The sequence below is a fragment of the Oncorhynchus mykiss genome, chromosome 21, assembly GCF_013265735.2.
Source record: "Oncorhynchus mykiss isolate Arlee chromosome 21, USDA_OmykA_1.1, whole genome shotgun sequence".
In the NCBI taxonomy this organism is placed as follows: domain Eukaryota; kingdom Metazoa; phylum Chordata; class Actinopteri; order Salmoniformes; family Salmonidae; genus Oncorhynchus; species Oncorhynchus mykiss.
The window spans coordinates 41648574-41672511 of record NC_048585.1 but is presented as its reverse complement, the minus strand read 5'-3'; the positions used below and the strand labels follow the sequence as shown (position 1 = coordinate 41672511).

The 23938-nt window shown below is 45.2% G+C and overlaps 1 protein-coding gene across 10 annotated transcripts in view; it reads right to left on the bottom strand.

The window, feature by feature from the left end:
* Positions 1–209: 209 nt before the first annotated feature.
* LOC110500439 (rho guanine nucleotide exchange factor 11) overlaps positions 210–23938 on the bottom strand; it is a 29296-nt gene continuing 5567 nt past the window's right edge. Inside the window, exons 2-43 of one of the 10 annotated variants that reach the window (XM_036957846.1) lie at positions 19748–19762; positions 19133–19224; positions 18938–19042; positions 18792–18841; positions 18611–18668; positions 18259–18452; positions 17998–18069; positions 17517–17624; positions 17337–17385; positions 17212–17249; positions 17003–17098; positions 16768–16836; positions 16561–16665; positions 16369–16467; positions 16042–16084; positions 15826–15922; positions 15527–15649; positions 11770–11793; positions 11273–11402; positions 10880–10973; positions 10667–10696; positions 9286–9415; positions 8974–9177; positions 8749–8799; positions 8507–8655; positions 7999–8139; positions 7605–7681; positions 6745–6870; positions 6543–6660; positions 6172–6320; positions 5706–5781; positions 5275–5457; positions 4903–4984; positions 4670–4750; positions 4492–4550; positions 4184–4354; positions 3841–4074; positions 1771–1869; positions 1174–1505; positions 805–985; positions 582–654; positions 210–491 (exon numbers count right to left, since the gene is read on the bottom strand). In XM_036957846.1, the coding sequence (XP_036813741.1) occupies positions 617–654; positions 805–985; positions 1174–1505; positions 1771–1869; positions 3841–4074; positions 4184–4354; positions 4492–4550; positions 4670–4750; positions 4903–4984; positions 5275–5457; positions 5706–5781; positions 6172–6320; positions 6543–6660; positions 6745–6870; positions 7605–7681; positions 7999–8139; positions 8507–8655; positions 8749–8799; positions 8974–9177; positions 9286–9415; positions 10667–10696; positions 10880–10973; positions 11273–11402; positions 11770–11793; positions 15527–15649; positions 15826–15922; positions 16042–16084; positions 16369–16467; positions 16561–16665; positions 16768–16836; positions 17003–17098; positions 17212–17249; positions 17337–17385; positions 17517–17624; positions 17998–18069; positions 18259–18452; positions 18611–18668; positions 18792–18841; positions 18938–19042; positions 19133–19224; positions 19748–19762 (4372 nt within the window). In that variant the 3' untranslated portion in view covers positions 210–491; positions 582–616. Of the gene's footprint in view, positions 658–804; positions 986–1173; positions 1506–1770; positions 1870–3840; positions 4075–4183; positions 4355–4491; positions 4551–4669; positions 4751–4902; positions 4985–5274; positions 5458–5705; positions 5782–6171; positions 6321–6542; positions 6661–6744; positions 6871–7604; positions 7682–7998; positions 8140–8506; positions 8656–8748; positions 8800–8973; positions 9178–9285; positions 9416–10666; positions 10697–10879; positions 10974–11272; positions 11403–11769; positions 11794–15526; positions 15650–15825; positions 15923–16041; positions 16085–16368; positions 16468–16560; positions 16666–16767; positions 16837–17002; positions 17099–17211; positions 17250–17336; positions 17386–17516; positions 17625–17997; positions 18070–18258; positions 18453–18610; positions 18669–18791; positions 18842–18937; positions 19043–19132; positions 19225–19747; positions 19763–23938 lie in introns of all 10 variants that reach the window. The other 9 variants (XM_036957850.1, XM_036957852.1, XM_036957845.1 and 6 more) reach the window with 9 other exon arrangements.

The window sequence follows — 23938 nt, the reverse complement described above, 5'->3', positions numbered from 1 at the left end:
AGATGATATATTGTGGGTAAAGTGCTAGGGTCCTTACGTTGTCCTGTTCACCTGTCACTTCTCAACTCTCTCCCTTGAACCATCACTACTTCGTTCAAAGTATACTAACTTCTCCTTCAAATGTAACCAACCTTACTTCCATCCAACATCTCATCCATGGCATTATTCCTTGCCAATTTAGATTCTGCCCACTCTCCACTTTCATTATGATCTATTTGCTTCTTCACACATTTCCATCACTTGTTCTCTACTTTTCAGTCTCTTCCTTTTTTTGTCCTTCATCTGTCCATTCTCTCGTCCCTGGACTCCCTCTGGCTCCACAGAGGTCAGAGTTCACCCTGAACCCGTGTTGGGGGCAAATCCTTCGGTGTCAGGGGGCCGGGGCCATCAGTCCTGCATCACTTCCTGGTCTCCCAGGGCAACACCAAAGACATCACAGTACTTTCTGGATCCTGCTCCTACGAGCAGTGTATGCTAGGATTGGGCTGAGGGTTAGGGGTGTGAGACGTGGGGTAGGGGGTAAAGGCTGGGGTCCCAGTCCATCAGTGTGTATGTGCGTGTCTACGGCAGAGCAGGGGTGAATGAGTCTTAAGAATTCCTCATTGAGATAACATCTTTAGAATCCAGTGGAGAGGATCTCAGGCTTAGCTGGCTCTGCTGGACAAATAGAAACAGAGAGAGTGAGAGGTTTATCAATAACAGAACTCAGAGAACTGAATTAAACCCAAACAAAAAACAACAAGAACTGCCCCCATTGAATTTCAAGGTTTGAGAAATGCCTTTGTGAAAAGGTTGTATCCAGACCATATCTTTCAACACATGGTGGGAATGACCCTTGACCGCTGAACTCACTATCCCCTGGGTCCCGGTCCAGAGACGGCGTCCTGACGACGGTTTCCTGGTTGCGAGGGAGATCATCCGACTCCTGATTGACAGGCGGCTCTCTTAGTGTTTTCAGCAGCTGGTGATGAGCTGTCTCGATGTCCTGTTGGGGTTATGGGGGGGAGAAAATAACAAGTAATAGATAGCATGGAAATAATGTCAAAATGTGTATTCAACTCTGGGTTCTAAATTGTGAGTGGGTGAGTGAGTGGATTCTCATGTTTCTCATGTAATAGCATGTCACATCTGTGTGTGTGTGTGTGTGTGTGTGTGTGTGTTTAAACGCCTTACCCTCAGCTGGTGCAGCTTGCTCATCAGCTCCTCGATTGTGTGGAAAATCTCATCCACGTGTTTGATCACATAGCTCTGGAGGACCTTTTGTGATTGGCCAAGCCCTCCCTCCCGCCTCAGATTTCCTGGCTCCAATTGGTTGCCAGCAGACAGGGTGGAAGAGACCTGCCCTTCTTCCTCATGATGCTTAATGTTTGATGACATCACTTCCTGGTCCAGATCAGGAAGTTCGGTGGAGGTCAGGGTGGGGGGATCAATGACCTCATCTGTGTGACTCTCATCCAGCAGTCCGTCTCCCTGCTCTGTAGGCATCACCAGGTAGAACACGTTTCCTACAGCACAGTGGAATTAAAGGCGATCGTCAATCTTCATGGTGAATTGACAGTAGAGCTGTGAAATCTTATAGTATGTGGCCGGTGTGCTTGGTCAGTAGGTATGAATTGGAAAACGCTTCAAAGTGGAAAAACTAAAAACGAGTGGATAAATTTAGGTAGAACCAAACAATCTGTGTTTCTAAAATGTTCTCTGGACGCGAGCCTGGTGTAGTAATCACAAACATTCTCAGGAGAACAACTGGTCTGTCTACTGGAGCATTACCCCGTACACTGGCCCCGCCTCTCGGCTCAGGTGATTGGTCGGAGTGGAGGTTGACACCAGTGATGTCATCAGGGATAGAAGGAGAGCCCGCAACCACAGCTGTGCATAAGAGGACAGATGGCGTGAAAGAGAGTGTGTGTGTGCACGCGTGTGTCAGACAGTATACATTTATGTGTAGGGGAGCATGGTAGTGTCATGGGGGTGAGAGTTTGAGTGCAAGTGAGGGAGATGTGATATTGTACGAGGGCGTGAGAAGGAGGCGAAAAGCAAAACAGAGTTGTGGAAAGAGGCAGAAAGAAAGATCAGAAGTGCACCCGACCAATTGAAATCACACAGAGCTTCGGGAACATGCCAAGAGAAAGGAGTGTGTATTATCAAACAATTAGAGGCATTCAGTGGTCATTCAGTGGAGTCTACGGCTGACCCCATTTAGTTCGATTATTTGGTCGACAGATTTTTTTCTGTCGAACAGTCTAAAATATTTATGTTTTCTGGCACGAGACACCCGTCTGATTCACGCCTGTCTCAGTGGACTAATCCATTGGAGGCCGCGGGGATAGAGAACCAGTATCACCAGTAGTACATTTACTGTTAATTACCATCAATGTTTGTTTGGTTATGGTCATTTCTGTTCATAAATTCAATACATTATTATTACAGTCTTTTACCGTTTTCATTGTCGGAGTGGACACGTTGCTGGACATGTTGTTTGCGGACCGCACTACCTAGGCTATACTTGTGAGTTTTGGTTTATTTCGTTCCATTTTGGACACGCACCTGATTATACACAGAAGAAGGCATAGGCTACCTGGCCTGCGCACAAATGTAGGTCTATAATTGTGCCCTATTGGGGATCTGATAGTATTTCTGATTGTCTTAACTGACCACCACTGTGGAACTTCTCAAAGTAATATTTTCTTTACCTCAAAACAGCAAGTAAACAAAGTCTGTTTTTACAACCATTGAGAATGACAATAGCTCCTCAATGTAGCCTATTTGAAAAACCTTTCCAGCTCTTCCTCCCTTTCGATAACCACTCAGCATGAAAAGGGGGGGGGGGGGGGGGGGGGGGGGGGGGAATGTAATGCTCTGATTCGGTGGAAACGTCATAAAAATAGGCCTACCTGATAACTTTTCATCCCTTGCGCAAATAGCCGACAACTATGTCTTTCTGAAGTTCACTGGGGCGGGAAACACTGAGGGCCCAGAATATTTCATAGAATGTTGCAAGTTTGCTTGCACAAGCAGGACCTAAGTTAATAGTTTCAAGCTCCTTGCTGACAGGCAATGTGTAGCCAATGTGAGTTATAGGATTTAAAAAAAATAATAATAATAATATATATATATATATATATATATATATATATATATATATATATATATATATATATATATATATATATATATTTTTTACATTTATTTTTAAATCAGGATATTTTCTACCTGCAGGCTGCAATGTTTTTATTTGTTGGCTTTATGCAGGCATTTTTTTTTTTACATAGTTGTCAATAGAAGTTACTTTTATAAGCACATGATGATTTAGAGATACAAAGAGTTTATTATAAAGGAAATGAAACCGTTCCACAAAAAGGTGCAAAAATCAGAACTGCCATGCACATCAATAGAAATGGTAAGATAAATTGCAACTCCAAATGGAAAAGCTGGCCAGCAGAATCTGTGAAGGCCAGCAGCAGTGGGGGGGGACGGGGACTGTTTTTTGTCTTCTTCTGGTTAGGCTAAATTTATCTCTGGCTCCCTCCAGTCATTTGTGTGTCTTAATTATTTAAATCAAAGTGTCCTTAAAGCATCCGACAAGCTCAGTACATATAGTTGATTTGATAAAAAAAACACAGGTTGTGTCTATATGTAAAAATACACGTTTTAAAATTTCAACCAATTAATTGGTCGAAAGAACATACAACTAGGTTGACCAAGATTTTTTGGGGGTCGGGGACAGCCGTAGTGGAGTCAGACTTGATTTGACCACAGTAGGCACCAACAAACAAGCAGTCATTTAACCAAAACAGCCAAAGTTATTAGGTTGTTGTCTACACCTTCTGTCCCCATTACCTTTCCTCACAACATGTACACTGGGGGACCCCACCTCCGAGGGCGGGGCTTCGGAATGCTCAGCCTCCAATTGGCTGGGACTGGCACTGAAAAGAGTCTCAGAGGATGCCAGTCTCTGTCCGTCATTGAGCGGGCTCCTCTCATTGGCTGTCTCGTTTGTGGGCGTTCCGTCCGAGTCGTGACTCCACCCAACTTCCTCAAAGTTGTGGAAAATCAGCCGCTTTAGTATCTCCACTGAGACAGAAAGAGGAATTTAATAAGTTGACAGTTGATTATCAAACAAACATATTCTAGTGACGCAAAAGTATATGTTCAAGTCAAAAGGTCTCTCTTTCAGTCTCACCGTCTTCAAGAGCTGCCTCAGCCACTCCAATCTGCTTCTTGACGTAGTCCCGTCCCTCACTGTGGAGGAAAGCCCCTGATTGCGCTGTTGGTGTGGTGGGCGTGAGCTCATTGTCCTCATTGTTAGGAGAGTTTGTCCCCATTGAAACTGCCTGCTCCGTCATCGAGTCGTCTAGGGAGATTAAAGATACTCAATATGGTGAACGACAGAGAATGATACAGAATATTACTGTATAGAAATGTACTCAATCTAAATACAATCTACTCCAAAACATATGTATGTTCCCTGTCTGACACAATCTCTCTTACCTGATTGGTAGACATGGCTGCCAGTTGAGACAGGGGAAGCATTACCAAGACTCGGGGAGCTGAGTGAGTGAGAGAGTGAGAGAGAATTTAGTCTGGGCCGTTTTGATTAGGACCAACATAGTGAATAGACTACAATGCCATCTTTTCAATGGTAATTGATAGAAACAGATCAGCTTACAAAATAGGTGTGGATCTGTTATTGGTCGAAGGTGAGGAGCCAGCAGCCAATGAGATGGTCTTTTCAAGTTGGTCCTTCCAGCTGTGAAAATAAATAAATAAGACTTAAGAACCAAAGCTTTTCCATGTGATAAGCAAAATGCATTAGTTAAAATGCTAATGATGACAACTCTTGTGTATAAAACTGGTGGACTATAATAGTCCTATAGATATAGCTGGTCTAGATGTGCTCACATGTTTTTCTCTGAGGACGTCCCTGCTACCAGCTCGTATATCTGCTGCTCTGTTGTGCTAATGACGTACAGGGCCTTGTTATCTGAGGAAGGAATGGCACATGATGAGTGACAGCTGTCAATCATTCAAAAAGCAATCACTGTTTTTTTGGGCATCTCATTATGGCCTGCATTATCAAAGAGGCATCACTCAACCATGATTACTATGTAATGATCATTATTTCAACATTAAACAAAAGTATTGAGATCGTACGTTCTGCTATTACAGATGTCTATTACAGTGTTGTTACACCATTAACGGAAAACTGGTGGTTACATCTAAGCCCAACCACTGACTACTCCACACGGCCTCCCATAACCCCTGACCTCTTACCTGTGGCCACAGAGCGCACCAGCAGTGAGTCTAGCTGGACCACGGGGCTGAAGGAGGCCTTGGTATCCCCGCTACCCCCACCTCCCCCCCCCAGAAAGCGGGACGGGCAGCGCAGCAGCAGCCGGTCGTCTGGACCTCTCTGGAGCAACACCAGAAGGTCTGACAACAGCAGAGCCTGGATCTCTGGGAGCGGCAGGGAGAAACAGAACCACGTGGTTAGAACCTTCCGGGAACAATGCTAACAAAAACCTGATGGGAAATGGATGCAAGGTTTGTAGAACGTTTGCAACCCAAAAGAGACCAGTGGGGCTTATTAGAGTGATTAAAAAAAAAAAAAAAATTTTTAAAGGTGTCGACTACAATGACAAGGGGGTTTGACTAGAGACTGTATGAGGTTTGACTCATTGTGGGGTGTGGTGGGCTTTTCTTACCCAAGGTTTTGTCTTTACTGACTTTCCAGGTGAGAGGACCCTCATGGATCATTCTCTTACTGGTCAGGTCCAGACTCTGAGAGGAGAGACAGAAGACAAAATGGTAGACATCAGCATCACCATAACAACATCGTTGGGTATGTCCAAAAAAAAAAAACATTCCTTAACCCAGGTTAAATTACTCAACTAAATATTTCAGATCAGTCTTTATTCTCTCTCTATGCGGAAATCTTTATTCTATTTATCTTTATCCTCCTGGAGGGTCGCCCGTTGAATTGTTCTGGGGTAAGGGATGTTTTGGGGATTTTCAAGTCCCTCAGTCGAGCACCTGATTCCCTTTTTTGTTTAAGCTGGACTGAAGCACGTTTGGGTAGACCTTATCATTGGGTATGTGTTGGAGGAAAAATCTAAACTTTGAGAGGAATGTAGGATAAGGAAAAATTAACAAGATCAAATTGGGCAGTACCTTGAACTGTGGCGTGGGGTCCAACCTGCGCTGGTATTGGTTGAGCCGCTGCCGGTGTTCCGTCTCCCTGACAACCTCGTTGACGGCCTGCAATATCCCCCGGCAACAGGCTTGAGCCTGTTGGAGAGGAGGGAGGTCTGTGGAACCGGCTAGGGGAAGAGAAGGACGTTATTCCAAGTGACATCAAATAAGCTAAAATACCATAGCCAAAGTTTGAGTCAATAGCTAGTAGCTACCTGTCTGCTTCTAGTTAGCTATTACGTGAGTGAGCAGTTACTGAAAGCCTTTCATCAAAACAAACAAGGTTACCAAATCACCATACATTCTCCACTGGGATGTCTGTCTGTGTGGTAGAAACCTATCCTACTTACCCTCTGTGTGTTTGAGGATGTTGTCCAGTAGCAGAGGGTACTTGGTGAGTCTCTGCGTCTCAGACACCAGCAGGTCCTTCAGCTGCAGCCTCCTACAGTGAGGACTGGCCTCACACTCCTGTTAACACATCAATCAACCAATACATCAATCAAATCAATCCATGAGCCGAGAAGCCATTGCAACTGTGTGCGCGCGCGTTACCTGGATGATGTGTGCGAAGCGGGGGTCTTTGCGCTGCTTGTTCTTGATGAGCTCCAGGGCCTGAGACTGCTGACTGCACAGGTGGGACGCCTGCTCCTGAAACTCCTCCCCCGCCACGCCCTCAAACTACCAGAAAGGTACACACCGACGCCCCATTCAAAATACACCACAATTATCCCTAGACATTTTTTCTTTCTTTCTCTGATTTAAATCTATTTGGCAGGTATTAGCAATAGCAAAGTCTTCAAATCTAGGAATGGGCATTTGAAGTTATCAGCCATTTTCTCTCCCTCAGATATCCATACAGTAAATACATTTAGAAAAACAAAAAGCTCTACTTTATTGACCAATCAGAATGATGCTAGGTGCCACAACCGCAGACAGCGCGCCATTTCAGGGTGCTATTCCGACAGTATTTGACAACAAATACATATTCACATAGTAAAATAAAAAAGGATATTTCATGATGAAACCCTCATATTAAACACAAACGGTATTCACTAAGTTGGTTTATATTTAGGATAACGATCTACAGCTTTGTCATTCATTTGATTCTATTTTACATGTGATAAGACCACACAGAGGGCCAGAGTTAGACACCGGTGATAATATGAGGTACCCAAAAGGGCCACTAGGGGTCTTGTGATAAATTACATCTAAAAAAACGAAGATACCAAAATGCTTTGTAGTTGACTGGTAAAAGTTGAATGTTTCCAGCAATCCTACCCATAACCTATGAGAAGAATCACTTTGTGTAAGAACTGGATATTCGATTAACACACTCCATCTCACTGACGAAGATTGGGGGGGGGTATATATATAAGAGAGCGAGATGGGATGACATGGTTAGTTAAAATCACCCTGGCCAGCATGATGTCGCCGATGCCCTGAACGATGGGAGATTCTCGTCTCTTCTTCATGGCTTCGCACAGACTCGCTGTAACACAACAACATTGGAGCAAGGTTGATAAAACACAACATTGGAGCAACATTGACCAAAAAACAATAACTACATTGAATCAACATTGAGCATAAGCATCAATGAGACGGAATGCCACTCAAAGGCAATGCTGCAACATTGCTTCAACATTGCACCAACTAAAACCATTTAAACATATGACATTTACACAGCAAAACCACTCAAAGGGAGGACCCCTTTTATGCGACGTGACCTTATCAGAACTTCAAATCCACATTGCTTGGATACATATCGGCAGGATGGAGAAACACGCACAGACACACACAGTGACTGACCGTGGAGCTCGTAGACCTGAGGCAGGTTGGGGAAGATGCAGGCCAGCTCTTCAGAGCTCAGAACACACCTCATCTTCTGGAAGAACACCTGATCCAACACCCTGAGTGTACGCAGGTGAGACGCCTCCGTCGTCAGCAACTCTGATAAAGGAAGGGGGGATAGAAAGACGAGACTAAAAAAGGGGTGTAAATATAACCCTCTCCTCTAATTTCCTTCTGAAATAACAGTCCCATAGAGGCGGGTGTCTGATAGAATCCCTTTGGGCTTTTCGCAGCCATCTTTAGAGAGGACAAGGCTTACGTGTTGTGTGTATATATATGGGGTGATTTCATGTGTTAACTAATCTGATAGACAGTGGTCTTTAGAGGTTACAGGCCCAGTTATAGATGTATAGCAATGTCACGTGTTACTCTCAGCCTTGCACATTCCTCTGTTTCTAGACAAAGCCTGGTCAATCAGTGTTTTAAAAAAAAGATATATATATATATATATATATATATGTTTTACCGTAGATGACAGCCTGTCTGTCCACCTCTCGGGGACAGAGAGTAGCCAGGACCTGCGGGGCCACCGTCTCCTGCCAGTTGTGACTGTCCACCACGTCCTCCTCTAGGGCTGGGGCGTCAGGGAGCAAGGCCACTGGGAACTCCACACTCCTACACACAAATACGCACGCGCACACAGATATTCAATACACTTGCAAGTCCCTCAGCAAAGCTTAACACATTATAGTAGTAAGGTTGACTTACTTTCTTCTGGAAGACCGAGGGGTGTACGGAGGGGTGGGGTTCTCGCAGGATCTGAGGAGAACAACACACAGATTTGCTATATATTCAATGCTGCTGCTCAACCAGTCTCTAGGAGTGTGGGATTCATAGTTCCAAAGGAGTGTGGGATTCATAGTTCTAAGGGTGTGTGTGTTTGAGCAGTGTGCATGCTCCAGATCTTGGATTGGGTGTGTGTTGTAGTCTCACCGTGCTGAGCTACTGGAGGCAGAGGAGGTGCTGTGGTTTAAGGGTCTCAGGCCCGGCCCTTCACTCTCCTCTCCACAGTCCTCCATGTCCACGTCGCTACGGGACCGAGGGACTGTCTCCACCCCCGAGGACCCGCCCCGCCGACGCCCCTCCCCCTGCGCCTTCAGAGACTCACTACGAGCCAGACGCATCGACACCGTGGGGCTGAGAGAGGGAGAGACACGAATCAAACACATGCACGGGTTTGAACACACTAAGAATTTTGCACAAGGGTCGAGACACACACACTCTCTCCCTCCCTCCCTCTGTTACCTGTCCATGCTGTCCTCTCCCAGGCTGCTGGAGGACAGTCTCGGAGGGTCTCCCTCAGCCCCCTCTTCCCCGGGGATCTCTGTGTGGTTCTCAAACTGCTGGATGATGTTCCTCACACTGCCCGGGCGCACTGAGGAGAGGAGACAGGAGACGCACAGAGAACAGGCACATTGATTGATGTTCTATCAAACGTAAATGTATAAAAACGACATACACCGAGTGTACAAAACATTAAGAACACCTTCCTAACAGCCTTAATTGGTCAGTGCATGGACTCTACAAGGTGTCGAAAGCATTCCAAAGGGATGCTGGCCCACGGTGACCCCATTGCCTCCCACAGTTGTGGAAGGTTGGCTGGATGTCCTTTGGGTGGTGGACCTTTCTTGATACACACGGGAAACCCAGCAATGTTATATGGTTATTCACACAAACCGGTGCACCTATTACCATACCCCGTTCAAAGGGGCACTTAAATATTTTGTTTGGCCCAGTCACCCTGCGAATAGGACACACACAATCCATCTCTCAATTGTCTCGAGTCTTAAAAATCCTTCTTTAACCCGTCTCCTCTCCTTCATCGACACTGATCAAGGTGGATTTAACAAGCGACATCAATAAGGGATCATTGCTTTTATCTGGGAGGTCTATGTTAGGGAAAGAGCAGGTGTTAATGTGTTGTACACTCGGTGTAACTCGGCAGTTGTCAAAAAGTGCTTTACAGATACCCAGCTTAGACTACAGAGAGCAAGCGATAACAGCAAATGATGTATGAACGCATGACTAAGTCGCTTTGGATAAAAGCGTCTGCTAAATGGCATTTGTTATTATGCAGTGCCTTCAGAAAATATTAAGTATATTATTGAATCGGCTTGAAAATCTGTCAAGACCTGAAAATGGTTGTCTAGCAATGATCAACAAGCAATTTGCCAGAGCTTGAAGAAATTTGAAAGGAATTTAAAAAAAAAAGGCAAATGTTAACTTACCCAGAAAGACTCACAGCTGTAACTCACAGCTGTAATCGCTGCCAAAGGTGAGTCTGACACGTATTGACTGAGGGGGGGGTTGAACACTTATGTAATCAAGATAATGCTATTTTTATTTTGTTTTGTTTACAAATGCTATAATTGTTCTTCCACTTTGACAGAGTATTTTTTTTGTAGAATGTTGACCCCCCCCCCCCAAAAATGGCAATTGAACCATTTGAATCCCATTTTGTAAGCACAACACTTGGAAAAAGTCAAGGAGCGTGAATACTTTGTGAATACTTTCTGGAGGCACTTTATATTAACGCTTTCAAAATGAGCTTAGAAAACACTGAAGAAAAAAATGCAATAAAAAGGAAAGACCTAAAATGATAAATAAAAATACATAAATGATATACCTTCAGTGGGAGACAAGGGGACATGGAAGGCTGGAAAATCAAAGTGAACCAAAACAAAAATAATGAAATCAGAACAATGGAAAAGTATTCGATCAATCATTTTAAATGCGCTAAAACAAATCAATAAGACTGAAAACAAAGGATGAGGTCAATGGAATTCAATTATACCGTTAGATGAGAACAAGAAGTGTGTGTGTGTATATATATATTTACTGGACTGAGAGGTGCTCCTGGGCTTGCCGATATACTTCAGGATGGGGTTTCTCTTCCTGTCCTCTCCATCCTTCTCTTTCTTTGAACTGCTCAGCTGTAGTAAACATAAACAAAAGAACACCAGTGGAAAATTGGATAAACTGGCGTCGAAGCAAAACTCCAACACAACGTTTCATACCCTATAACGATGAACGGTAAGACAGAGGAATTAGACCGAACACGTGAGACCTCTCGGTTGATCATTACCTCAAGGTTTGTAGCTTATGGACTACATGCTCTGCCAATTCAAAATAGCCCGAAAAGCTTTGATGTTTCAATAAATACGACTGATAAGAGAATTACAAATCCATGCGTCGGTGGTAGGACAAGAGTCCTGCCTCCTCCCCTCCTTACCTTCTTGGTCTTGGGAAAGAAGGAGAGCCACTTCTCCTTCTCAGTGCTGAGGCCTGGGAACACCCTGGAGTCCCTCAGCTTTATGCCTGAGTGACGGAGGTACAGCAGCACCGCAGAGGCTAGACGAGAACTGAAGAGGGGAGGGAGAGGGAAGGAAAAAGAGGGGGAGAAGGTAGAAGGGGGAAAGAGAGGAGAGAAAAAAAAGGTAGAAGGGGGTAGAGAGAAAAGGAAAAAGGAGAGAGAAAAAAAGGTAGGGGGAGAAAAAAGGTAGAAGGGTAGTAGGGGGGAGAAAGGGGAAGAAGAAAGATAAACAAATAAAGGGGAGGGGAGTAGAGAGAGAGCAAAAGAGAGTGAGAGAGAGAGAGGGATGGGAATAGAAGAAGGGAGAGCGAAAAAAAGCGAGAACGACAGAATTGAGTAGAGGCATCTCCATGCCGAACAGAGTAGTATTGAGAGTCAGTCATGCTCCAGCAAACACACGCGCCGGCTTTAATTACCTGCTCTCCTCTTCGTGCTTCGAGCTGCAACACACAGGAAAAACAACCATTAGCTTATTCTAAATCGCTTGTCCTTTTGGCCTTCCACACAAAATAAAAATACAAAAAATAGATTTTTATGAGATCTGGGGATTATTTCCAAAGAGTCTCGGCCCAGTAAAACAAGGTGATCCCCAAAAAAAATCCTCCCTGAGAAAAATCAAGGCGACCCGTTGAGCGTCTACCTGCTAGCAGTGAGTCATGTGATAGGAGTGGGCGGGTGTGTTTTAAAGCATCATGTGGCTAGGCAGCCATGGCTAGTCTGCTGAAGCTCCCAGTGATCACACACTGCCCTTTGGTACGGTGCAGTGAGAGGTTGAGCTGGCGGACTCACGGTCATGCGCTCCAATACTGTTTTATTGGCCACAGGGCGGCTACAACTGCTGACTCGTTGCTTGGCAACCGCCGGGTTCAGTGCTCTGATGGTTACAAACAGTGTGTCCCACTGTAGTTGCTGTTGTGCTTTGCTGACATTGAATAGAAGAAAAAAGGTAAGCGCAACACGTATCATCCTTCGTATTGTTTGAAGTTATCATAGTAGTGACGCAAGAGCACAAAAAAAAAAAAGCTTTGAGGACACCTCACCCTGGGTGAACTTGATGGAAGATTTGGGTTTAGATGATGCATAGACACAGCCACCAGAAGCACTGCAACTAAAAATAGCACTGCCACCTCACGACACGGCCACCCGAAGCACTGAAACTAGTAGCACTGCCACCCCACGACACGGCCACCCGAAGCACTGAAACTAGTAGCACTGCCACCTCACGACACGGCCACCCGAAGCACTGAAACTAGTAGCACTGCCACCCCACGACACAGCCACCCGAAGCACTGAAACTAGTAGCACTGCCACCTCACGACACGGCCACCCGAAGCACTGAAACTAGTAGCACTGCCACCCCACGACACAGCCACCCGAAGCACTGAAACTAGTAGCACTGCCACCTCACGACACAGCCACCCGAAGCACTGAAACTAGTAGCACTGCCACCCCACGACACAGCCACCCGAAGCACTGAAACTAGTAGCACTGCCACCCCACGACACAGCCACCCGAAGCACTGAAACTAGTAGCACTGCCACCCCACGACACGGCCACCCGAAGCACTGAAACTAGTAGCACTGCCACCTCACGACACAGCCACCCGAAGCACTGAAACTAGTAGCACTGCCACCCCACGACACAGCCACCCGAAGCACTGAAACTAGTAGCACTGCCACCCCACGACACGGCCACCCGAAGCACTGAAACTAGTAGCACTGCCACCTCACGACACAGCCACCCGAAGCACTGAAACTAGTAGCACTGCCACCCCACGACACGGCCACCCGAAGCACTGAAACTAGTAGCACTGCCACCTCACGACACAGCCACCCGAAGCACTGAAACTAGTAGCACTGCCACCCCACGACACAGCCACCCGAAGCACTGAAACTAGTAGCACTGCCACCTCACGACACAGCCACCCGAAGCACTGAAACTAGTAGCACTGCCACCTCACGACACAGCCACCCGAAGCACTGAAACTAGTAGCACTGCCACCCCACGACACAGCCACCCGAAGCACTGAAACTAGTAGCACTGCCACCCCACGACACAGCCACCCGAAGCACTGAAACTAGTAGCACTGCCACCTCACGACACAGCCACCCGAAGCACTGAAACTAGTAGCACTGCCACCTCACGACACAGCCACCCGAAGCACTGAAACTAGTAGCACTGCCACCCCACGACACAGCCACCCGAAGCACTGAAACTAGTAGCACTGCCACCCCACGACACAGCCACCCGAAGCACTGAAACTAGTAGCACTGCCACCGCACAATGGAAAGGCATGATAGATCTACTCGACTTATCACTGACAGGCAGCGTGTGATAGGTTGAACTATCCTCATCATCATCCCAAAAGGTCATATCTGACTTTCATACTCTAGAACAATTGTAACTTTTGATTCCTGGATTTTGTAAAGAGACGAACAGAGACAACTACCCCGTACCCTCCTTAATAAATCCACCCCGTACCCTCCTTAATAAATCCACCCCGTACCCTCCTTAATAAATCCACCCCGTACCCTCCTTAATAAATCCACCCCGTACCCTCCTTAATAAATCCACCCCGTACCCTCCTTAATAAATCCACCCCGTACCCTCCTTAATAAATCCACCCCGTAACTGGAGTAGATACACAGCATCAGTGGTGTTACCAAGGGTCTTGATCTTGACACAGCCTTTTAACAAGATTCAGCGAATCACAGTACAAACTTCTAGTAGGAGGAACAGATACTGAGTGATTGGATAAAATCTATAGAGATATTGTGAGTTGAAGAACATACTCTTTGGGAACCAACCAGGTCAGCCTACGCTAAGGTAATTAACCGCTTGTTGTAATACATGTATGAGGCATTAAGAGTTCAAGTGTTTTGATGATTGTTCATGTTATAGATTAAGGACCAAAAAAGAAACTGTAATAATGTGCAGAACTGTGTGAATTGCAAAACATTGAATAAAAAGTATAAACTAGCCCCAAAACCCTAGGGGAGAGAACACCTCTGACACTCCCAATCTAGGGAAACAAGACTAGTTTCTACACTAAAGACAATAACGGTTAGGACAGAATAATCATTTTATTGTAACAGATATCCTCTATATTAATATTCAAGTAGTATTAGTCGACGGACATAAGACTGTAAATCGTAACCAAGGTATAGCTTGCGTGAGTCTAGATATAAGAGCATACAAAGGGAAAGAGAAAGTGAAACTAGAGGTACTCTAAGTCTGATTGATATTATCTAAGATCCCGAAACAAGCCTGACGGCATCACACAAGGCCAATCTCAGAATAAACGGGCAGGATACATAACCAGGTCAGTCCGGCGGACCTGTGAGTCACCTGTTAGCCGGGTGGCATGAGAACTTGAGTGAGACGACTTGTATCACTCGCAACGGGGGTACCGTTAACGGTCCCTATAGCAAAATCCCCTACCGTGACAGTAGTCATAGTAGTCATATTGCTATTTAAAAAGTGGCCCTGAAAAGCTTGTGGCCCTGACATATACTTAATATACAGTGGGGTCTAAAATGATTGACATCCCTGTTTTCAATACCTCCCCGTGCAAGGACACAGACTTTTTAGAAAATGCTTCATGAGCTGGAGAACACAATGGGAGGGATCTTCCACCATTCCTTCATACAGAAACCTTCCCGATCTTTGATATCCTTCGTCTGCGCTTATGGACAGCCCTCTTCAATTCAAACCACAGGTCAAACCAAGATCCACCACCATTTTTTTTTACAGTAGATGTTAGGTTATTTTCTGCTCGCGCGTTCTCATTTCGACGCCGAACCCATTGCTGGTGTGCGTGGCCAAAGAGCTTCATTTTTATGTCATCTAACCAAAGCACTGGTTCCAATCCAAGTCCACTTACAAGTGTCGGATGACATGAAAATAGAGCTGTTTGGCCACTCACATCAGTGGTGGGTTTGGCGTCGAAATGAGAACGCGCGAGCAGAAAATAACCTCCTTTTGAGCAGACAATAGTAGCCGACTTCTTTTACACAGTCATTTTTGCTCCTCTTTATCAAGGGTGGCAAAAATGTCAGACCACACTGTATGTATATACTGAATATCCAGTACTTCAAACTCCAACTCACAGTACCTGGCCCTTATAAGATAGACTTTACGTATCATATCAAATCGGTAGACGTTCCAACTCACAGTATTTCCCAGAGAGCAGTGACCTGTCTGTCCACCACTAGCCTCTCCTTGGCTGGGTCTCCATCCAGCTGCTGCAGGTCTCCCTCTCCAAACAGAGAACCCAGACCCATCATCTGCTTACTCCTGCACACACACACACACACAACATAGGTTACACAAACACAACACACACGCAATACAAACACAATTAACACACACAGCCATTTTCTGCATTTTACCACAAGCCTCACCTACGGTTTCATATACACACACCCTTCCAAACAACACGGACACACACACACTACTCAACTAGGCAGTACCTGTAATCCTGTATTTGGTCCTGAATGTCAGGCAGCACCTGCTGTTGGAGCTCAGAAAGAGGTCCTCTGATGTCCTCCTGGGCATGGAGTCGACTCTCTGGGACAGGGCAACAACACCAGACAGTAAGACTAACCAAATAACACAACACAGTGCATTCATAGCACAGATTGCTCAAACAGTGTAACAACTGTTGACCTATGTTGAGAATAACTTACCTATATCAGACAGGTATTCTTCTCGTACTCTGATTTTCAACGGCTGCAAAATAAAAAAAATAAAAAACACATTTAAGGAACCATTACATAACCGAGTTCAAGATTTCTTTACAATCTCTCAAGATGAATCGATGGGCTGAGTGAGTAGCAGGGCGGAACAAGGATCAGCCCCCCCCCCCCCCCCCCCCCGATCCATGGTATTTTATTCATTATGATCCAAAAGTCCAAACGGATCCTAAATTAGCACTCCCACTTTGAGATGCTTGATACCTACAGGCCCTGGTCTAACTGAATGAGATTCATTAATTGAACCAATGAGAGACATACAGCATCAGGGTCCAGGAAGTGGGAGCAGATCTGTGGGGCGAGGGCACGGGCGTCTTTAGGGCTGGAGCCCAGATAGACCTCCACCGATAGGTAGAACAGCTGTTGTAAAGACACACACACACACTAGATTAATTCCCATGTAAAAGATATCAAACTACAGTAAATAACAGTATTCAAGGTCAAAGCACTGACCAGCGGGTTGGGATCCAGTAGCTGGCTGAAGAGGTATCTCATGAACACGGTCATGTGGGCCGGTCGCGACTTGAGAAGTTCTATGTCCTGAAATGGGCCGTCCATCTGGGGGGGGGGAGAAGGAGATTAACACAGTTAAACATAGCTACGTGAGACGCAGGGTAGTTAGATGAGGTGAGTGATGTTTTCTGATGAGGACCATCTCACCTCATTGAGTGGATAGCTGTCGTCCTCTTCCTCCTCTTCCTCTGGGCCAATGATCTGAGCCTTCCCAGCCTGACAAGAGACACATCATGATGATACGAGGCAAATAGAACTGGCATGTGTTTTTGTGTGTAGGAGACATTGTTCACCTCACCAAAGGGTAGACTACAGGTATCTGCAAGTGTGTGTGTTCTCACGGAATCGGTGTGTGTGCGCAACGCGTGTTGCTTGGTCTCACCGAGTCGGAGAAGGTGTGTGTGTCAGAGCCCTGTCTCCGGTAGAGGGGGGTCCTGAAGGAGGAGGTGGAGGGGGAGGAGTGGGGGCTCTCACAGGCCTGAGGGAGGAGGAGTGAAAAGGACCATATCTCTCTTCCTCAAACTTTCTCTCTCTGGGATTCTCTCTCGCTAATCAGTCTTAAAGAAAAGGATGAGCGCCTTCATTACTTACCTCAAAGTCTCCTTCACTTGAATCCCCCGACAACCGACCTGCAGAAACATCAAGACAGTACATCAATTTTCCTCACAGAAAAAAAACCCCACAAGAATCATGGACAAACAAAATCCCATAGAAACCTTCTCCTGCTACTACATAGCTGGTCACAGATTCCAATCGAGTTCCATCCTTGAGAGACAGAGAAACAACAAAGATGTTAAACTGCGGTAATGCCAACGTAATAGATAGTGCCTATTAGGTACTGACAGGTTTAGATGACTGGTGTTAAGAGTCTGTTGTCATGCACACAGGTATCTCACCAGATCTTGCTGGATTTTAACCCTGACTTGTTGGGCCCGCCGCTTGGCACTTTCAATTCGCTCCTCCAGGGATGGGGAGGGGTTCAGTAACAGTTCCCCCATCAAGTCCTGCGGGATTGGTCAAAGTGACATTATCAGAGGCACTGATTGGTCAGTGATGAGAACCCCCTCCCCAATGATTATTGGTCTGAATAAAGGGCTACTTTCAAACGCAGTGTCCCCTTTCCATTGCATATTCAGTGGGGCACAACATTTTGAGATAGAAATGCAATATATAGAACGGATATGTCTATATTCCAGATGACCGAAAAGTATCCATTCTAAGTGTGTTTGACTGTTTGGAGTAGCAACATTTCCCCAAAGGATTCCGGATCCTGCTTATTACCTACTGATTCCGGGAATCTTCCAACCAAGATTTCTGGAAAACCCGGAAGTTTGGGTAAAGTTACCGGAATTCCGCAACCCTGTACGTAGCCGTTACCTGAAGCTCAGCCTCTCCCTGTTCCAGCATGTTCCTGAGGATCTGAGTGGCGTGTTTCTGTACGTCTAGGTTCTAACACACAAAATGACAGAGGAGGAAGAGAGAAAATGCAGTGTTATTCAACTCATTGTCGTTTGACCCATGTTACGCAACATAGCTTGATCATACGGTCACAGAAATCGTCAGGTTTAGCCTACCAGCCAGTGTCTAAGTATTATGGTGACGGTTAAGGTATGGTACTCAGCGATTGAGGGAACTCGCCTGCAGTGGTTTGGTGATCCTTTGGGAGGGGTTGCTGGTCAGTCCGGGGGAGAGGGGTGGAGGTGGTGGAGGCGGGGCTTCTCCTCCCAGTGACGTCCGCTGATTGGGTAAGAGGTCAGTGGGGAGGGGATGTAGGGGGAGGGCAGCTGCTGAAGGGGGCGGCCCTTGAAGAGTCAGAGCAACATATGTCCCAGCTGGAAGGAAAGAGTAGGCGAGAGCGATAGCGCGTGAAAGAGCAACAGAGAGGACAGGAAGTGACAAGACATATTACTACTCCTGAACACATTTCACAAATGAAGGCATCCTAAGCAGAGGCGTCGCCACCAACGTTATAGTGACCAGTGACACTCACACTTGATGAGCTTCACCACTTCCTGATGAGACATGGACGACACCAGCGAGCCATTGACCTGAGAGAGAGAGATGGAGAGAGGATAAGAAAGAGAGAGGAGCACTCAATCCGCTGAGTGTAGTCTCTGATCACGAAGACATAGATATTGGGTTAGTGGTAAAAGTTTGAAACGAGGAGTAACCTTTATGATTCTGTCTCCCTCGTGGACCCCTGCCTTGACCGCTGCGCCACCTGCATGGAGAGATATGAGTGACATATGACAGACTGTCCAGGAAGCATTAGAGAAGACGTGTAGAAATGTACGTGTTGGTTCTAGACGGTTCTGACCTGGTCGAACATTCTGCACCAGCTTGATCCTCTCGCCACACACAGTGAAGCCGAACCCTAGCTGGTCCTTCTGTACAACCACACATCTCTGAACCAGACCTTGACCTGAGAGAGGGAGAGAGAGGTGGGAGGGGGGAGGTGAGATGGAGTGAAGGAGGGAGGGGAAGATCTATCTGTGCTATAAAACCCATGTACCTGTGCTCTCAGTGGGGAAGTCAGCCAGAGGCTCCCTCTGCTGGCTGCTGGAGGTCTTGCGCTCCGAGTCTCCTATCGTCAGGCTGCTGAGCCTGCAGGGAAAGGCAGGACAAGAGAAACGTGAGACACAAATAGGGTGCTACACGATGGAAGGATTAATCAATCAGGATCACACTTGGATGGCTGGGGAGAAGGAGAGGGAGGGAGGAATTCTGGCAGGTGGTGAAGAAGGAACGAGGAGAGAGTAAAGAGGAGTGTATGGGACACAGCAGCTGCATCTCAAGTCGCCTTTCCCTGGATCCCATCTCCTTGACTCCTTCTCAAGCGTTTTGGAGAAGGTCCAAAATCCTGTGTCGCTCAGACCTTCTTCTCCAACGCATTTTGAAAAGGAGGCGAAGAGAGAGGATGTGGGGTATTGAGGAAAGATGTACTGTAAAAGAGCCAGAGATATAGGCAGAGGAGACCAGGGGTAGTTAGATGGAGAGAGTGCCAGAGGTAGGAGAGATCATGTGGGGGGGGGGGGGGGGCTGTGGAAAGTGGGCAAGCTGGAATCTGTGCTTAGTTTGCCTTTCAGCATTTCTTACAGCTCAAGTATAAACTGAGCAGAAAACTCACCAAGCAGCAAAAGGGCTGAAAGCGAGAAGCCAGAGAAGAAGAAGGGACCAAGAGAGAAAAGGAAAGGTGGTTAAGAATAAAAGTAGGAGAGTAAAAAGTAGACGAGCACTGACAGAAAAAGTTAGAGTACGTAAAGTTTGATGACACCAAGAAAGGAAGCCTGCTGTAGCAGCTTTCTGAACCTCCTCCCCAGGCTGGTAAAACTGTGCTTCAAAGTGGAACTTGAAAGTGGTGTGGGTAAAAAAAGACAAATCGGAATCCAAAATTAAAATCATTTGGCGCTGATTTGCTGTTTTTTAAAATCTTTTTATTAACAGTCTATTAGGTCCAAAAATTGTAAAATAGTTAGGTTTTTTTTTTGCTCAGAAAACGTATGGGCCAAATAGAAATCCCCCGCGGGCCAAATTCGGCACACGGGTCACTTGTTGGGGGAACCCTGATCTAAGGGTTATGCTAGATGTTGGACTGAGAGCTCAGCCATAGGCTTTCATTCAAGTTCCATTCTGAGGCGCTGTGAAACCAGACGGTTAGACAGCGAGAGAGCCGGCAGGTGGACGAGATTAGCAGCGTTCCAACTGCAGATCTACATTAACCACCAACAGGGGCTCTTATTAGACAGCCAGCCTACCTGGGCAGATGAGAGTGTTTCTTAATGGCTGCCCCACTGTCACATGACACAGGAAGTGGACACAGAGATAGCAAAAGTGAAAGGAGGAAAAGGGAAAAAAAAAAAGAGGTACACATGGACAGACAGACATGCATGCAAACACATACAGTATTCAAATACAATAGGAGAGTGAGTCATAAAGGATACACCACATCAAATGTAACCAGTGAATCAAATGTGATACAACTCCTCCATAGTTGAGAATAGCCCTGTACGGAAATGTACGCTCAGGGGATCACAACTTAGTACAACATCCAACATGCGGTAATGCGGGCTGGTAGAAGCAATAGGCTAAAGCTAGTAGATCTTTGAACATAATAGTCACTGACTGCATGTCTAGCAAGAAGACATCAGGAGAATCAATTGTACAGTGGCAAGAATAAGTATGTGAACCAATTGGTCATAAAATTTGATCTGATCTTCATCTAGGTCACAACAATAGACAAACAGTCTGCTTAAACTAATAATACATTTTCATGTCTTGATTGAACACACCGTGTAAACATTCACAGTGGAAGGTGGGAAAAGTATGTGCACCCTTGGATTTAAAAACTGGTTGACCCTCCTTTGGCAGCAATAGTTGCAGATCAGACCCGCACAACGGTCAGGAGGATTTTTGGACCATTCGTCTTTACAAAAGTGTTTCAGTTATGCAATATTCTTGGGAAGTCTGATGTGAACTTGTCTTGAGGTCATACCATAGCATCTCAAATCGGGTTGAAGCCATTCTGTTGTTGATTTACTTCTGCGTTTTTTTTTTTTTCAATTTAAAGTTATTAAGTTTTCTTGTTTTTCAATCAACCAACAAAACACATTCCACATTCACAGATGTGACAGGCTTGAAAAAAATAAAAAATAAAAAAATAATACTTTTGAAAAATAAAAATACAATTAAAATGAATGATAAAGTCAAATAAAAGCATTTATTTTTCTTAATCTATATATTTTCCTTGGTACATATATATATGTACATACATACGCACATATACATACACACACACGTACTCAAAAACGAAATTAGAATAAAAACACAAAAAAAACAAAAACAACACTTGCAGCAGCACTATCAAGGTTCTTATCAGCTATTTCAAGCATTCGCTGAGACGACGGGCCAATAATTCGTTTTTAGGTTTTACAGTACCTTACACAACATGTATCTGCGCATTTCCCTAGTCACCCCGTTCACTCTGTCCAGTTTGAAATATAGTTGAATAGTGGAGACCAGAGTCTATCAAACTTGGGCTGTCTCTTGTGGAGGTCATAAGTGAGCTTTTCAAGAGGAAGAAAGTCAACAATCTGGTCAATCCACATTTTAAATGTAGGAGGGGTATTAGAGGCCCACAATAGAAGAATACATTTCTTAGCAAAGTATGTAATAGTCATAAGCAAATTTTCTCTGTCAGGATCAAGAACAAAGTCCTGCTGGGCATTAAGAAGATAGATACACGGGGTCATATCAAACTGTACCTCTAGTATTTTCTGTGCAGCAGTATGTACAGATTGCCAGAATCTGGCAATCTCCCTACAGCTCCAAAATACATGCATATGGGTTCCGCTTTCAGAGGTACATCTTTTACAGTTAGGAGACATATCTGTTTTCATTCTGTGGAGTCTCAAAGGAGTATAATTAAATTTGTACAAAAATTTGTAATTAGATTCTTTCATTTTTACACTGGTAGAGGAGCAGTATACCCTGTCGCAAACCTCCGCCCATAACTCATCACTGATAGTCAGACCAAGGTCCTTTTCCCAGATAATTTTCAAAGGAGTAAAGGAGGAGCTTCCTTTCTCAGAAAGGAGTCTATAGATGTAAGATATTTTGCCTTTAATGGATTGTGCTGTGACAAGAAGGGTTTCAACTTCATTCAACTGAGTTCTAAACCTCCTCTTGGAGGTAAATGAGGAAATTACATGTCTAATTTGAAGATATTTAAAAAAAATGGGATCTTGGCACATCGAATTCACTGCAGAGCTCTTGAAAGGATTTCAGTGTAGTGGTTTTCTGATGAAATAGGTCTGAAAAGGTCCTGATTCCTAGAGTATGCCAAAGATTAAAGTTGGCATCCCTCAGGGCTTTTGGCAAGTCTGGGTTGCCTACTGGCCATCCCACATATGCTCTCTCTAATTCTCTCTTTCTTTCTCTCTCTCGGAGGACCTGAGCCCTAGGACCATGCCCCAGGAATACCTGACATGATGACTCCTTGCTGTCCCCAGTCCACCTGACTGTGCTGCTGCTCCAGTTTCAACTATTCTGCCTTATTATTATTCGACCATGCTGGTCATTTATGAACATTTGAACATCTTGACCATGTTTTGTTATAATCTCCACCCGGCACAGCCAGAAGAGGACTGGCCACCCCACATAGCCTGGTTCCTCTCTAGGTTTCTTCCTAGGTTTTGGCCTTTCTAGGGAGTTTTTCCTAGCCACCGTGCTTCTTCACCTGCATTGCTTGCTGTTTGGGGTTTTAGGCTGGGTTTCTGTACAGCACTTTGAGATATCAGCTGATGTACGAAGGGCTATATAAAATAAATTTGATTGATTGATTGATATAGGCGAGTGAGAACATATTTGGGAGGAAATGCCCAGGTATTTCTTACAGTCCCTCCACGCTAGTAGGGTGCTGTAAATCGCAAAGGTTTTGGCTATGTTGCCCACTTCACTAAAGTTATTAATGAATATAATTGAACTTAAGGGCAATGAACCACAGGATTGGGCTTCTATCTGAATCCACGTTGACTCTTGTCTGTTTGTGATCCATGTTAGCATGTTGCAGATTTGGGCAGACCAGTAGTACAGTTGAAGGGAGGGAAGGGCAAGACCACCTTTAGATTCCGGTTTTGATAAAGTGGAAAACTTGATCCTAGGTTTTTTATTGCCCCATATAAATTTGGTGATGCTTTGGTTAGTTGTTTTGAAGAAGGAAACTGGGAGATAGCATGGGAGCATCTGAAATAAGTAGTTTAGTCTAGGGAGGACGTTCATACGGATTACATTAATTCTTCCTACTAAGCTAATTGGGAGGGAGATCCAGGTTTGGAGATCGTTCTTGATTCGATCCAGGAGTGGAAGATAATTTTCCTTAAAAAGGCTATTCAGATCTGGTGTTATGAAGATCCCGAGGTATTGAAACCCGTGTGTTTTCCATTGGAAAGGACAAAGTGTCTTCATAGAGCTGGTGAGTGTAATATTGAGAGGCCAGACAGTGGATTTGTTAAAATTGATCTTGTACCCTGAAAACTTGCCATACTGAGCAATTGTGTCTAAAATGAGAGGGAGTGATTTCTCAGGGTTGGATATGTAGAGCAAGACATCATCCGCGTAAAGCGAAATCTTGTGCTGCAGGCCACCTGCAGAAACACCCATTATACTTGGATTGCTCCTTATCAGCTGTGCCAGAGGCTCCGCCCCCAACAAGTAGAGCAGGGGGGACAGCGAGCACCCTTGTCTTGTGCCCCGTTCCAGAGGGAATCTGTCCGAGTTCAGTCCATTAGTAGTCACCATGGCATTTGGATGAGAGTATAGT